The 18,978-nt window shown below is 28.1% G+C and overlaps 2 protein-coding genes and 1 long non-coding RNA gene across 3 annotated transcripts; 2 read left to right on the top strand and 1 right to left on the bottom strand.

The window, feature by feature from the left end:
• The first annotated feature begins 2,937 nt into the window (after window positions 1–2,937).
• LOC135121807 (uncharacterized) lies at window positions 2,938–4,436 on the top strand. The gene is made up of 3 exons (XR_010279127.1): window positions 2,938–3,105; window positions 4,019–4,153; window positions 4,276–4,436. It is a non-coding gene; the product is annotated as an uncharacterized LOC135121807 (long non-coding RNA).
• A 3,585-nt stretch (window positions 4,437–8,021) lies between these two features.
• Window positions 8,022–10,089, top strand: LOC135121818 (uncharacterized). Its single transcript, XM_064046101.1, has 9 exons — window positions 8,022–8,257; window positions 8,361–8,537; window positions 8,598–8,677; window positions 8,797–8,917; window positions 8,968–9,043; window positions 9,103–9,220; window positions 9,356–9,422; window positions 9,671–9,739; window positions 10,010–10,089. Exons 2-9 carry the CDS (start codon window positions 8,408–8,410, stop codon window positions 10,084–10,086), a joined length of 738 nt encoding a protein of 245 aa, XP_063902171.1. The 5' UTR covers window positions 8,022–8,257; window positions 8,361–8,407; the 3' UTR covers window positions 10,087–10,089.
• A 378-nt stretch (window positions 10,090–10,467) lies between these two features.
• Window positions 10,468–14,868, bottom strand: LOC135121821 (mitochondrial carnitine/acylcarnitine carrier protein-like). Its single transcript, XM_064046105.1, has 13 exons — window positions 14,845–14,868; window positions 13,920–13,996; window positions 13,737–13,844; window positions 13,570–13,683; window positions 13,465–13,511; window positions 13,341–13,396; window positions 12,470–12,524; window positions 12,203–12,274; window positions 12,098–12,150; window positions 11,728–11,799; window positions 10,998–11,094; window positions 10,596–10,737; window positions 10,468–10,539 (listed from the first exon to the last, which is right to left on the bottom strand). The coding sequence occupies exons 2-13, from the start codon at window positions 13,966–13,968 to the stop codon at window positions 10,490–10,492; spliced, it is 915 nt and encodes a 304-aa protein (XP_063902175.1). The 5' UTR covers window positions 13,969–13,996; window positions 14,845–14,868; the 3' UTR covers window positions 10,468–10,489.
• Between the last annotated feature and the right edge of the window lie 4,110 nt (window positions 14,869–18,978).

Genomic DNA, 18,978 nt, shown 5'->3' with positions numbered 1-18,978 from the left:
ATATTACAAACTAGTCTCTTTTTAACTGTCCTTATAATCATTACAAAGTGAGGCAGCAAAGTTAAAAAGTGGAATAACTTCACAAACTAGTGAACATTATATATTTTAAACCTTTGCAAAATCCTTTTTAACAAAAACAGTGCTAGAGCCCAAACTAGTTTTTTTAATATTTATAATTTTTTAAAAAAACTTAATTATACTCGTTAATATAAAAGGTTAACAACTCAAATCTCCTTTTCTTATTTAATTTTAAGGCTTATAATGATCTATGAATGGAACTTTGTTGCATACACTCTTTTTCCAGTTCCGAAGTGATAAAAACATTAACCAGAAACCACGATGCCCCTGGGTTTGTACAGGATAGCTTTGCTGTATTAGTTTCTCTTGAAATTGTTTTAAAACTAAATACTGGACTGCCAGTTTTTAAATTATCGACTATATAAAATATTTTAAATGTGAACACTACTTATTTTTAAGATCTGAGGAAGACGCTTAACCATAGTTACCTCCATTATTATGATCTGTACTCATAACTATTACCTCTTTTTTAATTACAAGTCAACACACCTTTCTTATTTCTTATGTATACTTTAACTTTTGCGTTAAACATACTAACAATTTATTTTTTTTATCTCAAGCGTTTAAGCACTTTTATCTTAACGAAGGCACTTTTATGGCCCTTTTAGTTTTAATTTGTTGTTTCAATGATCCTTATAAGTGGCTTTCTAAAAACTTTTTAGGTAGCATATCTTTTTACTCTTTTTACTAATTACAATAATGACTCGGCACGGTGACATATAATTTTAGCATTCTTATTGTTGCTCGCCTCCTCTTTAACTTCTCTGAGTTCCAAGTTATTATTCCGCTTCAGGTGACTTTATTACTTTAACTTTTTTCTAAATTTACTGTTCCTTTTCTTTTTTTTTTCTTATAAAGTTATCGTCATCTAACAAAACTTAACTTTAAACAGTAATATTCTAGTTGAAGTAATATTATATAACTTAATTTATAAATATTAGAATTTTTGGTAACAATTTATTTTATAATTGAATCTTTAAAAAAAGTTCAGATAGTTTGTTTATCTAATATTTACTTATGTTATAGCTAAAGTATAATTTATTACTTAAATAAATTAAGTTTTTAATAATTATAATTCTAAGGTAGAGATTAAATTATAAGTACTCTGGATTTTATATGTTTGTATAAAAGTTAACTTGTGCTTGCTTTAACTTATAATTGATCATAATTTTATTTTACGTTCGGGTTCTTTTACAGGAACATCAAGTAACTTACTTTTAAGATAGATTTTAAAATTTCTACAAGTTTTTTTTTACTTCGGAAACTTAAAAATTTCTTAAAAATTTTAATTTTACTATATATTTTACTGCAACACGTGTATGAAAACTTTTATCCAAAAAATTGTATTTAGTTTCAGTAAAAAGTATATATATAATCTCTATAGTCTCGTAACTATGATTTTAGCGGTTAAAGTAGATCATAAAAAACTATATAATTTTTATTTAATTTTAATTATATGATTACTAATTAAAAAATCAGCGAAAAAAATTATTATTTATAAATAATTTACGTGAAGCAGTGGGTATTTCTTTAAATTTATTTTTAGAAATGCGAGTTCTTCTTTTGTTCTTGGCTCCTTGTTACTTCCCACTTTTCTTTTAAAATTAAAAAATTTTCAGTATAACTGCTTTGAACAATACGAAGGTTTCTTTTTTTTAATGTATATATCTATTATTTTTAATAATCTATAAAAGATTTAATAGACTTTTATGGTTGGATTAGTTTGCTTCAGAGTTTCCTAATTCTCTATGAGATGAACATCTATAATTTATATATGAAGTATAAAGAAAAGTATGTTCTAATTCATTTTTGGTATAAGTAATGTATAAAACTTTTGCACTTCTGAAGATCTCAATTTCAAACAGTCAAGGAAATTTTAAATCTTTCAATCCTCATGGTTGGATTATTTCTTTGTTTTTATTCTGGTACGCTTATTAAATAATATTTAACTTTTTAACTTTTTTTTGTAGGATCTAGAATTACCTGATTTTTTAATTTTTAAAAAATTTTGTAAAGGCTGCTTATTATTAATTTACTTATTAACTTTTTCCTGCTGTACTTGTTTAAATAATATTAAATTTTTTTAGTTAATTCCTGTAGATGTTAATTTTAAAATATTTTTCAGCATTGGGAAATAATCCCTTTTTACATTTTTAAATCTATTTTTATTTTATAATTTAAAAATGTTTCTTGGGAAACCTATACTTTATTTTTAAGTATTATTGTGTTGATTGTACTAAATATTATTAGATGAAAGCTTCTTCCTTATTCGAGACTTACAGTTTATTTATTATTATTAGTATAACAACTTATAATTTACTTTTTATAAATTTCCTTTTAATAAATTTATCAGATTTTTTAAATTAATTTTATTACAAAAATTTTTTATTTATAAACTCATTAGTCCAAAAAAATAGTTTTAAAAAATATTTATAGATTTGCTTCGGTTTTCTTGTTGTAAATTAATTTTGTATAATTTTCTCCATCTGGAATTAATTTTTAGAATTTTTATCTATTTATTATTTTTTATAATTATATATTACATATAAACAATTTGTTTTTTTATTATTGACAGTTTTACTTTTTTATTAATCAGTAAGTCTGTTTTTAAAATTTTCAATGGCATTTTAGTTTTTATTAAATTTTAAAACGTTAAAAATTTATTAAAGCTTTTTTTATTTTTCTAATTCATTAAAAACTCTTTTTTGTTTATAACCACATTTAATTAAAAAGATTTTATAATTAGAAATTTTATTGAATCCTTCTAAGTATACAAAACTTATTTTTTTTTTCAGTAAATTAAGAAATTAGTTTTCATCTACCTGAATCACATCTGCTTTAGGTGTGCCCTTCCTTCAGCCTCTCGGGCTTGTTACTACCTTTTTGTTACTGATGATTGTTATTGGGATCCATTTTCTTTTAATTGCTACAAAATGTTCCCTGAATTTCAGTGCAGGCGAAGTCCTTTTGGTTTCCCAGTTACTCAGTTTTCCTCTTTTGGAATTTTTTTTTATGGCCATCAGTAAAGTAAATTTTTATAATTTTAGATTTTTAAAATGTTTTACGTTTTTTTAATGCAAACTTCATACTTTAAATATTTTTTCTATAATATTTATTTTGCTTTACTCTATATTCATTTTGCTTTATAATTTTTTATAATACTAAGCGATTTGCTAATTTCTTTAATGTTTATGTGATTTCTATATATATATATATTAAAAATACTTCAATAGTAATATCTACAATAATAAATAAATGTGAGTAAAAATGTGCTTGCGCAATTTTACTTGTCACTGGTCTCTCTTTTCTTTTTGGTTGGTCGTTTATGTTATACTTTTTATATAAAAATATATTTTTTATATTTAGTAAAGAAAATATTATTTATTTTGCATTTTATTTTAAACGTGTGCAAACCCATTCTTATAAAAAAAACCTAAATAAGGAACTTCTCCATGAATAACCTTCTATTGACTTTGTTATAAAACTTTTATAATATAATAAAACTTTGCACTTTTATTAACTTTTTCTATATTGCTTCAGTATAATTAATAATTGTCTTTTACCAGCTTCTTGGTTTTTTCCTATAATAATTACTTTTGTAGGTCTCAGTAAACTTTATAACAATTTTTTTAATATAATACTATTTTACTGTAGTGATGTTTTTATAATAATAAAAAGAAACAACTTTTTTGCTAACTAATTTTTATAATAAATAGTTTATACTGATGATTTATATTGCTGTTTTGCTTAATATATCCATATTCACTTTATATTGTATCAGTTACGGAGTTATTTGGTCAAAATTAAATTATATAATCGTTTTTCATTAAATTTATGCGTCGATCTTTTGCATTTTTGGTATCTTTTATTATTCGGTTACTTTTAAATTTAAACTGTACACACTTTTGCTATTTTTATATAACTTTATTTTGACACTTAGTTAAGCTATTTGCAACATTCTGTCTTCACGGTGGCAAGAAGCGACTTTTTTGTAGCCAATATCGCCCTGATAGCTATTACCATTCTGATTGGCCTACTGCTTGTTCCTATTTATTCAAGCTTCTCGAGTTCTTCGGTTCTTTTTTTTTATATTTTTTAAGCGCATATATTATTTTTATTTTCCTTACTAATACTATTTTCTATATTATTTATTTATTAATTTTTTTAGTTTTCTATTTTATTTTATCTGTTTATTAGCCTTTTTTCCTGCGCTCTTCTTGTTTGTGCTCCACTTTGTTCGGGAAAAAGCGTAGCGGCGTTTGTTTTAATATTTCTGTTCAACGAGCGGCCTCGATTGGTTTATTTGTTTGTCCTTCTTACTCTGACGTTGGCTGGACTGCTTGTGTTTGAACTGGATATTGGCAGTATTTTTAAATATATATATACTTTATTTTATTATAAAAACTTTTTTTTATATAATTTCGTTATTATTATGATAAAAGTTACATATATATAGTTAATAGTTTTGTTTGTATATTTTTGATAATGAGAAGTTAGTAATAACCATCGTTATAAAGCCCAATATTATTTATTATCAATAATTATCTTTGTAAATTTTTCACAATATTATTTATTGTTAATATTTACTTTGTGATAATATTTTATATGTAGATATTAAAAAAAGCATTCCCTCTATTATCTTACGAAAGTACTTCCATGCTCTTGCTGTTGTAGTCTTTTCTACTGGTATTTTTTTAAGTTTATTAAAAACTTTTTTGACTATATTTACTTTATAATACTTGTAATAAAGAAAGCAAAACATTTTTATATTTATTTATTTTTCTTATAAGAAAAACTTTATTTCTAATAAATGTGTAAACAATGATTATTTTTTAATAAATATTTTTCGAGAGTACTATTTAAAAAGTTCAGTCAAACTTTTTTATGTAGATTCTTTTATTTTTGTGAAGTTTTCGTGCTTGCATGATTATGTTTCTATTGATATATTTTCTGATATTATTCTCAGGAGGCTTTTACTATTACTATATTTACTTTATTTATTGATAGGAGGATCGTAAAGCGTCTAATAGAAATAATAAAAAATAAATAAACACTTACTTTATTATAAATATATAAAGTTTAAATCTGGAATAAGTATGATAGTAACAAAAGTAATAATAAAGTTTATAACACTCATATATATATAAAAGGAACTAATATTATAAATAATAAAAGAAATAAATATAAAAGTAAATGAAATAACTGCACTAAAAAGTAAATACAATAAAAAAATATAAAAAATAAATATAAATGTTAAAAGAATGGAATTAACTATAATATTCAATAAAGAAATATTTAAGCGTAAATACAAGTACTGTATAAACTTAAACAAAACATAAATAATAATATTAAAATAAATAAAAGAAAATCTACTAAGAAACAATAATGTTATTATAAATATAATAATATAAACAATAAATATAAAAGCGTATAAAATAATAATAAATTTATTATAATATTATTTATATTATGAATATTTTTTTCATAATATTTCTTTTTTTAATTCATTATAAGAAGGAATTTATTTGGACGTTGATTTACTTCGCCTTTCCTTCACGGTTGCGCTCTGCGGCTTTCTTATTATTGAGTATATTCGAATATATAAAGTTTCCCCCCTTTGTTACTTTTTTGAGGTTTTTATGTAATTCTTTATAATACTTTTTTTATTTTTTTATTTTTTATTTAGAATTATTATAGCCGTTATACAGATGAACGTGATCGCAATAAAGTTTTTATAGTAACGCATATACATTTACTTTTAGGTTATTTAAAAAAATATATATTTATTTATTCATATTATATTTTTTTCAATGTATTATTATTATTACAAACTGAATTTTTTTTATAGCCAATGCTATTCCTGTGTGGCTTTTTCATAATCACTCCTGTTTGTTGTATACACAAACTTTGTTTGCTGGAATTATTACTGTCGGAATTGGTTTTATTATTATTCAGTTATTATTACTACTATTATTATTACTTCTTCAGGTGATTCTGCGGCTGCTTCTTTCGGCACGCTTTATGGCAATCACTATTGGAAAAAAAATTCAAGGTATATTTTTTTATTAATTTATTAATTCATAAATTTATTTATATATTATTACTACAGAAAAACTTTGGAAGGAACTTTTGCGTCTATCGCTCTGCAACTTTTGTTTTGTTTTCTTCTCTTTTTCTTCACGCCAAGCTTTTTTCTATCTGCCAGTGACGTGGTCATTACGATTGTTTCTGTGCTATTAACGAGCGCTATGGAGGCTATCACAGAGCAATTGGATAATATTATTCTTCCGCTTTTCTTTATAACAGCAATGGCCTCGTTTTCTATGAGCAGTACGTGCTCATCGCAATAAACTTTTAATAAACTTTTTTATATTCTTTGCGTATATATAAGAAGAATCTGCTTTTGGAGTTTTTTCTAATATTTTATTTTTTTTCAGCTTATTATAACGTTGCGATATTTTTTAGTTTATTATGTTACTGGACTTTAGTTATAGGCGCTCGCCAAATGAATAAAATTTTTAAATTTACACCATTTTGGGTTTTTTATATATATATAAAAAATTAATATATTGGTCAAGCCGTAAATAAAAGACCATTGACTATTTTTTTATGTAACAAAGCTCTTTTTAAATCTGCTCCGCTCCACCTATAAATCCGCTTTACCATAATAATTCATTACTATTTTTATGTTGGTGCACTAAACATAAAGAAACTCAAAGAAAAAGTATTTTTTTATAGTAAAAAAAAAAGTTAAACTTTTTCTCTTAGTAAATCAATGCTTAACTAGCCTTTTACTGTAGTGTGTTTTAGTAGCTTTAGCCATCACTCTTGTAGTACATATAATAGTACAGTTTCCCTATCTCCGAGACCCTAAGTAAAGCTAATAGCATAGGACTGGCGATATATAGTTGCTTTGCGAAGCAGTTTTATAGAAATGCTGCGTAAATATTAATAACTTTCCTCTTAAGCAATGTTGCAATTTTTTAGTTTGAAGAAAAACAAATTCTAAGAGGATATATATATATATTATCTACAGTCTTGGCTACTCACAGTTAACCTTTTCCAAAAATATTCAGTATTTTAAAAAAGTTTTCTCTCTTTACTTGTTGCTCTAATAAACAATTGTCATATACTGTTATGACTTATAATAAGAAATTTTGATCTTTACATAACAATTTGCTGCTGCCTTGACTATATTAAAAGTTTCACTTGATGTTTTATTTTTTTGATACTTCATTAGTATAATATACAAGCAATTTAATGTTTATAGCTTTGCTTCAGTTCAATTAACATATTTAAGCACGCTCACAAACATTTCGCTTTAGACATACCTTAATAACTTACTTAACTGCTTATATTTTTGGTTAATTATCAGTACTTAAGCTACATTATAATATTACTCGAATTACTGTCTTTTGGTAAAATAAGTTTTATCTAAGAAAATAACTAAATAAGGAATTTTTACTCCAAATTAGTTAATAGTTTCCTTATTGACTTTTCCATATTTTAATTTAAGATCATCAAAACTATAAAATAAAAGACAACATCTCATTTAATATTATATTATTTTGTAAGGGGGTATTGCAAAGTTTTTCTAAAATCTGACTCAGCTAAACTGAAATTTTTCATACTAAATAGTATTTTAAAACATTGCAGAGTTATTTATGTAACTTAAGTAATGAAAACAATTTTTTTGGTTGTATTATATTTGAAAACAATCAGTGCGATTGATCTGATTTTTGAAGTGAAAATTATACATTGTTATAATATCCTTTCGGGATCGCAGTCAGAGTGTACCATCAGTTTTTTCAGCGTTTTTTGATTAGGTATTTCAGAGTTACCGAAAACAGCACATGCACAGAATTATATTTTTTAAAATGATGTAAGCCATGTCGGAGGCGAGGGCTCTTCTTGCTTTGTTCTGCTTTGGTCATGACTTTCTCGGATAGTTTTGAACTGGATAAACTTTCAGTTCAGCAATTAAAGGAGATAATAAAGTCGGCTAATCTTTCTTTTGAAGGTTGCTTAGAAAAGCCTGAACTTTTGAATAGAGCTAAAAAGGCTGTGGCCGTCATTCAGGACTTGTCAAAAGATATATCTTCTGCAGCAGTGGGTGAAGGATTTCAAAACTTGCACACAGAGCTAAAGCTTTTTGGGAGCTATAATTGTATAGTTGCTGGTATAACATTAATTGTTTTTATTAAAAAAAGCATATATACGTTTGTTATGTCCGAAAACAATGTTTTATCACGATACTTATTTATAATTTTTTTAAAAAAAAGTGGAAAAATCAAAAAGTTTAATCAGTAAGGTTGACGGTGCTGTTATTATGCTTCATGGTTTTCAAGCAAAAAATATCGGATTATTACCTTTTGCAAACGAATTTTATTTACACCAAAAAACTAGTATTGCTGAAGATAAAAATATAATCTTTGTATTCCCTCAAGCTCCAAGAGGGGGTGTTATATTTTTTATCTGTTATATATTAAAAAAATTTATAAAGATTTTATCTTTTTTAGGCCTTTTAAATGTTTCTCAGTGGTGGGAGATTGATTTAGTTAAGTGGCTTAACGCCGCTAACGGAGATCAAGCTGTACTGGTAGAATTTCTATTTCTGATTAATTTTTTTATATTGTGTTTATACAAAATTTCTTTATTTATTTGTTCAATCAGAATTTTATTATTACTCTATAATAATTATTTTTACGAACTTTTTAGGCAAAGTTGCTTCGGGAAAGGCCAGAGGGTCTGGCAGTCGCAAGGAAAAATTTAAGTTTGCTTATGGATCAAATTTGCGATAAGTATAATTTAATTTCTCACGAAAATCTAGTTCTTGCAGGTCTTTTGTTTATAATATAACACTTTCTTTTATTAATTTTTTTTTTTTAGGATTTAGTCAAGGAGCAATCACTGTTATGGATGTTGCTTTAGATAGACTAAATAGTTATATTGCTGATGAGAAAAGGTAAAGTAAAATTAATATTTCCTTTGAATTAATTTTTTTTTAATTATCATACTCGGCAGCGGTGGGCCTCCTGCTGGAATCACAATGCTTAGCGGGGCACCAACTGTTATAGAGGAGTGGAGTGCAGTACTGAAGAAGTATACAGATTTGGTGAAAAAGATGAATAATAACAAAAAGGTTAATACTTTTGTAGTTGCTTAAATAAATAATCATTAATTAAAATTTTAAAGCTATATTTGTTTTATTTTAAATTTATTGAATTGTTTTATTAATTTTTATTATATTAAAATTGTAATTATTAAATCAATTTAGTATAAAAAATTGAAAGTTTTTATTTCCCACGGCCTGCTTGACCCTGTTCTTCCCTATGTTGTTTCTGGTATTATAAATTTTTAAAATAAATTAATGTTTTAAGATATTTATAATTAAAAGTCGTAGTTTTACTATTTATTTAATAAAATAGATTTTAAGGCTTCGATTCGATGAAAAGATTTGTTAAAGAAATTTTTTAAAAATTTTAGTAGAAAATCTATTGCTGATTATTTTGCTTATTAATTTTAATTCATTAACAAAGCATCATATTTTATAGTTTTTCTGTAAGTTAATTATATGTGCAATCGAATTTAGGATGGACTAAATCACTTTTAGAGCAAACACCTGACGTTGTTGAGCTTCAGTACGTTTCTCACAATGAAGGTACTTTAAAATTTGAGATGATTTTTTTTAACAAAAATATTTTTTAGTATTATAGAACTATTATAAATATATCAAAATTTATAATTTTAAGAAAATATTATAAGAAACTGAAGTTATTGAGATGATTTTTAGTTTATAATTGTCCGCTGCTGCCTTTTTTAGAAAATTTAGGAAATTTATAAAATAATTATTTTTGAATGGCTTATTTTTTTGAGAATCGGCCGTTGTCGTGCATTTTTTTATATAATTTATTTTATTTTTATAATGAAGGCCACTCTTTTGGATGTGCAGAGACCAAGAATAAAATCTTTTCATTTTGGCTTGATGCGCTGATTGGCGCTTGTTAACCAGAATTAAATTAAATTAGCTCAAATAATAAATATTTTACTTTTGTAATCTTTGCTAGTTTTGATTATTTTGCATTTAGTAAAGATTAAAACTTTCGAAACAGAAAAGAAAATTTTTTTTAATTAATTTTGAAAAAAACCAATACTAAAAATAAAGATTCTAAAATTTTTTGGTATTACGAAGATTTTAGTAATTTTTTTTGTAAAATTTATTATTAATTATAGTAAAATTAAATATTGGAAAATAAGAATTTTCACCTAAATAATTTTTGTTAGAGCTTAACGCCAAATGAATCTAAAATCGATTTTTTATTTAAATCGTTAAAGTTGTTAACAGCGAAGAAAGATTTAAAAAACAGAACCAGGCCCGCTGCATTTCATTTTCTTAAAATTATTTTTCAATTTAATAATCGACACCAATAAAATTCAGCGCCTTAACAGCAGTTTCGTAACCTGAAAATAATATTTAAATACTTACAAAAAAAATTAATTTAAGGAATCAAAGAAACCAAAAAAGCAGGCGGCGTTAGCGGGAAAAGCGCGAAGGACAACGGGGATCAGCCCTCTGTACAGCGCAAGAGGGCCGTCCGTTCGGATCATCTCGACGAAAACGCTGCGCATTCCATTAGGGTACTTCGTAAGCGGTGCGATCTGCCGAAAAAGTAGTTATAAGTCGGTCGTTGTCCCTTTTATTTGATAATAATAATATTATGTAGAATTTAAATTTTTAAATTGACTTTTAATAATAATTATAAATTAAAAAATAGTTAACCTGTTAAAGGAATAGTATTCATTCAGAAATTAAATTAAATTAAGTTGTAATAATAATAAATTAGAAAATAAATTAACTTATAGACAAATAAATCCGCCGCACTGAAGTTAATTTTAAATTTACTAAATAATTTATAAACCTGTAGTTTCGATTTAAGGGTGTCAATAGGTAAAACAGTGATCCAGTACATAATTCCTGCGAAACCGCCAGCTATGAGCGTCCCTATAGCAGTGGGCCTGATTATTTTATAAAAATCGAGTTTACAGTATGAATTTACAGTAGTTTTTACTTCGTATTATTAATAAATACTTCAAGCAAATCATATTTAAAGAAATAAAGAATTTATTATAATATTAATTGACATTGAAAAAAATAAAGATCTATTAGTAAGTCTTTTAAGGAATTAAAAAAATAATTAAATAGATAAAAGACAAAATATAATAGCATGAAATTACTAATATAAAATTTTAATTATTTTTTAAGATCAAAATAAGCGATAAGAAAAACAATATACTTTTAAATTCGTAGCAATTAAAAAAGAATATATGTTAGCTGTGGAATAAGCGAAAAGAAAAATATAAATTTAGATCCTAAGTAAATTTAGAATATCTGTTTCTTTAATAAATTATTTAAATTGTGACTTGCGTCAGTTGCCATAATTAACAGTAGTGCAAGTCTACAATAATTTATTGACTTAAATCTACTTACAACAGTAGTGCTGTATTAAATTCTATACCAACTGCCAGAGGAACCAGCATTTATGAGACTTATATATCTTATTAGTATTCTCAATCTTTTTTTAGTTAATAAGCTTATCATTTAGTTAAAGATGATTAACTAATTTAATAAGTATATAGTAAAATGCTCACCCATTTCCGTTTGCGGGAGTAAAAAAGTTTTTTAAGTACTCGTAAGTACTAAAGTAGAAGGCAGAGCCAACACTGATAATAATAAAATAAGCAAAAAGTGGAAAAGTAAATATGCAAATTAATATTACTAGCAGGTCACACTTTTTTTAATTAGAAATAAAAGTTTTTTATGCCTGATAATTTGATTATTAAATAATTTTGAAAAAATTAGCATTAAGTATAAACGCTAAGTATAAACATAAGTGTAAATATTATAATTGAATCTAATTAATAAGGAGGTCACGCTTATACACAATTTTAAAAAATTATGTTTCAGTAAAAAGATCACTAAAAATTTAAATAATTTAAATGCTAATTTTATTAAAAAAACCAATCGCGAGTAAGAGTGGCGCAAAAGCCTCGTGCTAATGAGCGAAATCCTCCCTGAATATTTTTTTTTTGCAAAGATTATGATATCACAAAGTTTTTTAACTACTTCAGTAAAAAGCGCTTTTCCGCATCCAACAGGTCCTTTAAATTTCATGTTATCTTTTGCTGAACTCTGGATCTAAATTTTAAAGTGTAATTAAATTTTAGATAAAATTTTAAAAAAAAAATATAAAATGTTAACTTAAAATAATTTATTTCATTTAAAAATTAATAAATTTTAAATTAACTTTTTTTAAAAAGGAAATTAATAAAGTATTGCTAAAAATATTAATAGAGTAATAAATAATAAGAAATTTATAATAATACTGATAACCTGCAGTATACATTTAATCCGTTCGCCAGGAGCCAAAACAGGTGAAGTAAATAAACTAATTTTTGGAAATAGTGGGATCGGAATAAAAATTAATTAAAAAATATAAATTCACAATATTTTTTATTATAATTTTTTTATGTAAAGTAAGAAATAAACATTAAATAAATTACTACGAAAAATTATATTTAAAATTAAAGTTTAACAAAAGTAAAAGTTTTTATAATAATTAAAAAAAAGCAATGTCGATAATAACTAGAAATCACAGCGCAAAGAATATATAAAATTAAAAAAAATTAGCTCGTGGGAAAATTAAAGATGCGATGTTATTTTTTTAGGGCTCGACGTAAATCGACTAAATTAATGTGGTAAGAGCAGTTAACCATTTACACGTGTCGTATATATCAGATGCAATAATCTAAAACTAAAAAAAATGATAATAAAATTCAGATTAATAGTGAAGTAGAAGGATTTGTGGTAAACAAAGAAGATTGAATAACTAAGAATGGTTAGAAAGGAGAGATTATAATATAATTTTCTTATAAGAGTCGTGAATCTATAAAGGTAGAATTACTTCAAAAAAAAAAAAACATTAACGTAAAAATAATGCATGAAAAATTTTTTTATAAAAAACCGCAAGAGTTCTTGCAACAATCGCTTATTAGTTATAAATTTCTAACTCTCGGGTGCGCAAAAGAATCGTAAAGGCAACTTTTTTAATAAAAATTTTATAAACTTCGTAATAAAAGATAGAGTCATGAAAAAAACTCAAATATAGAAGATTTAAAAATTATGATGGCTTTTTATAATACAGAATTCTTTAAAAAAATTAAATTTTTTAATTAATTTAAAAAGTAGGTGGGAAAGTATATACCTAGTAAAAGCCCCGGCAAGACCAATCCTAACTACATTTTCTATATCGTTTAGATGCTTAAAATATATAAATACACATTTATTATAAATAACATACTTCAAATTATATAACAAGTTTTATATACTTTGTATGTGCCCTGCTCGCAAAAAAGTTGCTGTCCTAAAGAATAACCTAAACAAAATAATAAAGTAAACATGAATTACAGAATAAAATTAAAAAAATTAATAACCTAAAAAACATAAAGAGTAAACAGGAGTAATAACGCCTACAGGAGCTGCCATCCCCTTGAAAAGACCTTTTATGCCTTCTCTTTTAATAACTTTTTGAAAACAGTCAACAAAACCTGAAAAAAAAAAATCTAAAGAAAAATAAAATAACTAATAAATTATTATTGACCTGTATATGGAGGAGTAGAACCAGATTTTACTTCCATTGTTTGAATGCGAACTTTTATTGTATCTAAAGGATGTCCTGTAACAACTAGAGAAATGCCTCCAAATCCCCCTAATATTAGATCAATTATAAAATATAACTATTTACAAAAAAAGAACTAAAAAAAATTAATATATAATATAAAACCTGCTACGAAAGATTGAATTGGTTTTTGAGATAAGTTTTGTTCTTCCATTTTATAAAATAACTTTTATTTGTAACCACTTTAACGAAAGAAAATTTACATTAGTAGATAAGCCACATGAGAAGTCGCGTGATCAGAAAGTTTAAAATTTGAACTGACAAAATACGTACAAATACTCACATATTGGATATCAATACGTATAGATATTAGTAACCTTTTATTAGTACCATTACGTAGCAGGACACTTTAAAGATGCTTTCACCAACTTTATACTTACTAGTACAAGGGCAAAAACGTAATTAAATAATTTTGAACTAATTGTTAAATGCTTTTATTATCTTTATTTTTTATTAGCATCACCAGGGTTAAGGGTTAAAATAAAACAACTACAACCGGTTGGAAGATATAGCTTGTCTACTTCAAAATCATGCATATTATTCGAATAAAGCTTCTATAGTTAAAAATCAAAGTAGAGTACTAAGCGCTTATTTACGTTCATTATTGTTTTTTATATAGATAAAAAAAATTTACCAGCTTTCTTTGCATATATACATTTTTTTTATAATTTTTAACTGTTAAAAATATGTGTTCAATAATCGTTTACAATTAAAAGTGTAAAAAATAATGCCACTTAAATCCAAGCACATTTACGTAGAACGTATTAGAAGGTCAAAATTTTGATTTCAAGGAAAGCCTGTATGTCTTTTTAACCGTAAAGCTCATTAAGCGTTTACGCAACGTGTTGTTAAGTACTCTGTATGATTTTGCTTAAGGCCAGTGAAAATCACGACTCTTTAAGAGAAGCATAATTTTTTTTATACCTTTCTTTTGTTTGGTTTAGGAGAGAGATAGATATTATGCTATGCGTATTGACAGTAGTTTGTCACTATAAAACAAATATTATGTATTACGCATCTGTCACCTTACCCTGACAACCTCCGTATAAGTTTACAGGCGCAGTTTCCTTTGAGCGAAACTCTTAACTGCCTCTTGAATGCGAAATCGAACCTCATTTGCTTTCAATAAAAGGATGAATGTTTTACTCGATATAAAGAACATTCTAACAATTTAAAAACTAATGCATTGAACTCTTCTTTGCTTATTTCTCAACATATAAAAGATATTTAATAAAAAAAGGAGCACTGTAACAATTTTAGAAAATTTTCTAACATAATTATTTATATACGGAAGACATAAGAAGAAGAAAAGGCTAATAAGCATTGAAATATAAAAACATCGCCGACTTCATGCTTTGAAAGAGGACCCTGGAGGCCTTACATATTGTAAAGGAAGTTTACCCATCCAGGTCCCATAAGGGAGCAGATCCCAATTATAGCAGTTATAACGCCTGTATTATTGCTATAAGCGTGCCTCACTCGTTACTTTGTCTTAGTACTTTCAAGGGTTTTGCGCTTTTGTCGTTGGGCTAAAAAAGCAAGTTCAGTCTAGAGGGCTAGAAGATAAAACTAATCGTCTAAAGACATTTGAGTCCAAGTTAGTGAGATACCTATGCGTCTAAAGGATTACTAAGGAACTAGATTGTAAATAACTTATGCTAAAAGAATAAAATTTTTATATAAAATCGCACGATTTCAAGTCCCATTTGCGCGCTTTAGTTTTGCTGCATATTTTAACGGAAATGGAAGCTCTCTACGAACTCTCGTCGGACCATCTGTTAGTTCTTCTTAATTTGGGTGACGAAAAGGAGTTACTGTGGATACATACTAGAACTGGCTCATGAAATCTTCTGTCTTATTCAGCCCGTCCTACTTAACGTTGCTGTTGCTAAATACGAGGGCGCTTTGACCCTGGAGTACCATACCGGTCATACATGTGAATATGAGTTTCGCCCTAACCGCTTGCCCGATGAATTGAAGGCCTTCATCTGCGAGCGGCAACGTTTTATACTAGTGATCACGGGGTCACAACGCCTGAAGATAAAGTAGCACTTAATAGGCTACCCCGGTGCCTTAGGAAAGGTTGTTGGTGCGCCAAAACCGAGTGGGAGACAACGTCATATATTGAATCGAAGTTTATTGGAAATACAAAACGCAGCGCGTACCTACTATGGGAGACGGCAATTATGTAATGATATAATGCTGACAAAGCGATACTTTTGGCTAGTTACCTCGCCAATCAATATGCGCCACCTGCTTTTTAGTTGCCGATGAAGTACTTTTGGAATTAAACCCTTGCTGATGCCGAGGAACAGCTTGAGGCATTGTCAAAATCGTAGAAATTATCAACGCTTTACCGAGACAAAAGTCACCTGCCTCGATGGTATCAGCAACGTGATATTAAAGCAATTACCAATGGTAGCGGTAGAGGGCCAATGCTTCCTCACCAATCTTAAGACGGCCCTGGATACCCTTTTATTGCCTGGAAGACGGCAACTTTTGTGATGCTCCCTAAGCATCCACGCCAAGCAAATCCAGGCCTCTCAGCCTCTTATCAGCCGTTGACGCCACCCACGCTCTGCCGGAAGTACAGTTAGGAATTTAACAAGGACACTGCACGAATCAACAACTCCTTCTCTTGCCAGAGTAGGCGACCCTTAATTTAAAGAAGGTAACGGAAGCCGTTTTTCTTGATTTCGAAAAACGTTTGACCGAGTTTGGTACAAGGACTCGCTTCACAAATTGCGCACCATAGCCCTCCTACTATCCTTTTTAACGTGATCAAATCTTACCTTAAGGGTCGCGTCTTTAATATAAGTACGTGTGGCGTAACGCGCTTACCCCTAAGATCACTAAAAGCCGTAGTCCCATAAGGTCTCTTTCATCACCTTTACTCTTTGCGCTATATGTACGCGACGTGCCACAGCCTGACGACCCCTACACGCCGATTGCCTTATATGCAGATGACCCAGCGATTTACTCCAAGTCAAAGTCACCTTCTCTATTACACCAACATCTCCAGTACTACGTAGTGCCGCTTGCCAACTGGTGTCGCCCATGAAAAATTAATATTAATGTGGAAAAGAGCAAAGCCCTTTTTATCACAAAGAACAGCACTACACCACTACCGCCGCTAACTTTAAAAATAAGGTAATTCCTAGGTGTTCCTCAGGGGAAATACCTAAGGTTTATTATTGACAATAGGCTTTCGTGGCGTTCGTACGTTAACTAGATCACGGTGAAGGTTAAGGCGTCGGTTCAAACATTTTACCCTATACTTTGTGCCCGAAGCAAACTCTGCACAACAAAGGTTGCTTGTACTACCTAGGCCTACTAGCCCACCGGCAATAGTCTCTTCGCTTCAAATGAGCCAAACAAAGCCGCTACGCTTTGTGATGGGCGCGCCGTGGCGCCGTGATTTGCTCGCAGCGATGCCCTTTCCTCAAGACCTCCAGCTTTAACCTCTGGGTAACGTTTTTCGACGCAATGCTCTCGCTATCTGTAGTCGTCTCAAATCGCCACATCACTGACATATGAGACCAGTTACGAAACCTGGACAGTAGCACGCTATCGCCGACCTCGCAAGGGGTAAATATGCGCACTGGATTCTAAATATACATGGGTTGGGGGGTCGAATAATTTTAATGTAGATATGAGATTGTTTTAACACAAGCTTAAAGCTAATGTGTACGCTATCACCCTGTTGAGAGTTCGTAAATTTGCTGTTTTCTTTTACGATATGATCGTGCACCAGGAAATATCATTAGTAGGAAAAAAAAGGTTGCATGGGTCTTATTAAATCATTTTAGAATAATTACTGCTGCGCCACGGTTTTCGCACTATTCACAAAAATGAAGACCTTATATTTCAAATACATTTAAATACTAAGAATAGGCAGTTTAATGCTTTAAAGAGCGCTTAGAAAGTTAACATTTCTAATTACTATACACCGACTTAGTCCGTATATATAGTAGGTTTGGTTGGCTTGTAGCAATTTCTAATTCTTTTTAAAAAATTATATTAAGTTGATTTGACTACTTTTCTTTAGTAGAGTGGTTAACTACATGGAACTTGCTTATTGCTCTAACGTTAAAAAAAAACATACCTTTTTTACATAAATGAGCCCAAACTACGCAATAGATTAAATGAGTAACATACATACGGAGAGCCCCTTTCACATCAAAATGGAGCCTGCCTCAAATATAAGCTTATATTAATTGTAGGATTCATTTTTCTTTAGCAAAATAGGTAATCTATGATAGACGCTTAAACCAACATTTGTGTTTAAAGGCCCTATACAACTACAAAGAATACTGCGCTTCATAACTAAAATGACCAACTTCAGTCGAGATGTACGATTTGCAGTAATCTTTAATGTTGTTTGCAGCCTAAAAGTAACTTCTTAATTTACAGGTATATATCCCTGCTTTTGGAGACAAGAGCCCTACTTATTAGGGCAAAAGCTTCTCTGGGGTGGTCCTTCGAGCTTACTTTAAGAGTTTCACTCGGTTCAAAAGGTTATCGACTTCGGGGTGCTTACTCTTCTAATATTAGATGGACTAGAAGTAGCCGAACGGGTGTATACCTCTCACGGTACGAAAATAATAAATCAGCTGTTTTTTATAGTAATATGAACGTCTACCAAGTTCAGCTTGTTTTAGAACACAGTACTAAAATGGTGATAGTTATTCCAGTTAGTTTTTGGTATTATTTTTTTAAATGGATTCGCCTTTTACACAACTTAAAGGTTGGTAGATCAGCAAATTGATAATTTTTAAAAAAATTATAAGGACAAATGTCCCTGGGAGGCACTTAGTTAGTGGGGAGCTGGTAACAGTTTTAGTTATCAACCATGCATATAATTAAGTGCTAGTTTAAAAATCCTTATTTTTTTTCTCTATCACAAGCATTCCATAAATTTTTATATAATATAAAACAGTCGGAGGTTAAAAAAAAACTTAATATTTTCGATAAACTCACTGCCAAGACGTGCACAGCGAACGGAGTGCATTCTAAATCCTTAAAGAACTTGCATTGTTGCTTCCGGGTGGGTATTCCTCAAGGTATATTACATTTACTAACAAATATAAGCGGCTGATAAAACTGAGTGAGAGTTGTAATTACAAAAGAATATTGATTATAAGTTAAGTAAGTAACTTTAACA

The sequence above is a fragment of the Zophobas morio genome, unplaced genomic scaffold, assembly GCF_036711695.1.
Source record: "Zophobas morio isolate AGI-343-1 ecotype UQ-CSIRO unplaced genomic scaffold, CSIRO_AGI_Zmor_V1 ptg000734l, whole genome shotgun sequence".
Taxonomy (NCBI): domain Eukaryota; kingdom Metazoa; phylum Arthropoda; class Insecta; order Coleoptera; family Tenebrionidae; genus Zophobas; species Zophobas morio.
Note: the sequence above shows the minus strand (reverse complement) of the source record. Positions and strands in the feature narration are given on the sequence as shown.

Bases quoted from the DNA above. Each gene is read 5' to 3' on its own strand.
- LOC135121818 (XM_064046101.1), top strand. From the start codon at position 8,408: ATGCTTCATGGTTTTCAAGCAAAAAATATCGGATTATTACCTTTTGCA. The intron at 9,221-9,355 runs GTTAATACTTTT...AAATCAATTTAG, and splicing joins AGATGAATAATAACAAAAAG to TATAAAAAATTGAAAGTTTT. The intron at 9,740-10,009 runs GTACTTTAAAAT...TTTATAATGAAG, and splicing joins GTACGTTTCTCACAATGAAG to GCCACTCTTTTGGATGTGCA.
- LOC135121821 (XM_064046105.1), bottom strand. From the start codon at position 13,968: ATGGAAGAACAAAACTTATCTCAAAAACCAATTCAATCTTTCGTAGCA. The intron at 13,512-13,569 runs GTTATTAATTTT...TATTTTGTTTAG, and splicing joins TTACTCTTTATGTTTTTTAG to GTTATTCTTTAGGACAGCAA. The intron at 12,275-12,469 runs GTTATCAGTATT...TTTAAAATTTAG, and splicing joins GGATTAAATGTATACTGCAG to ATCCAGAGTTCAGCAAAAGA.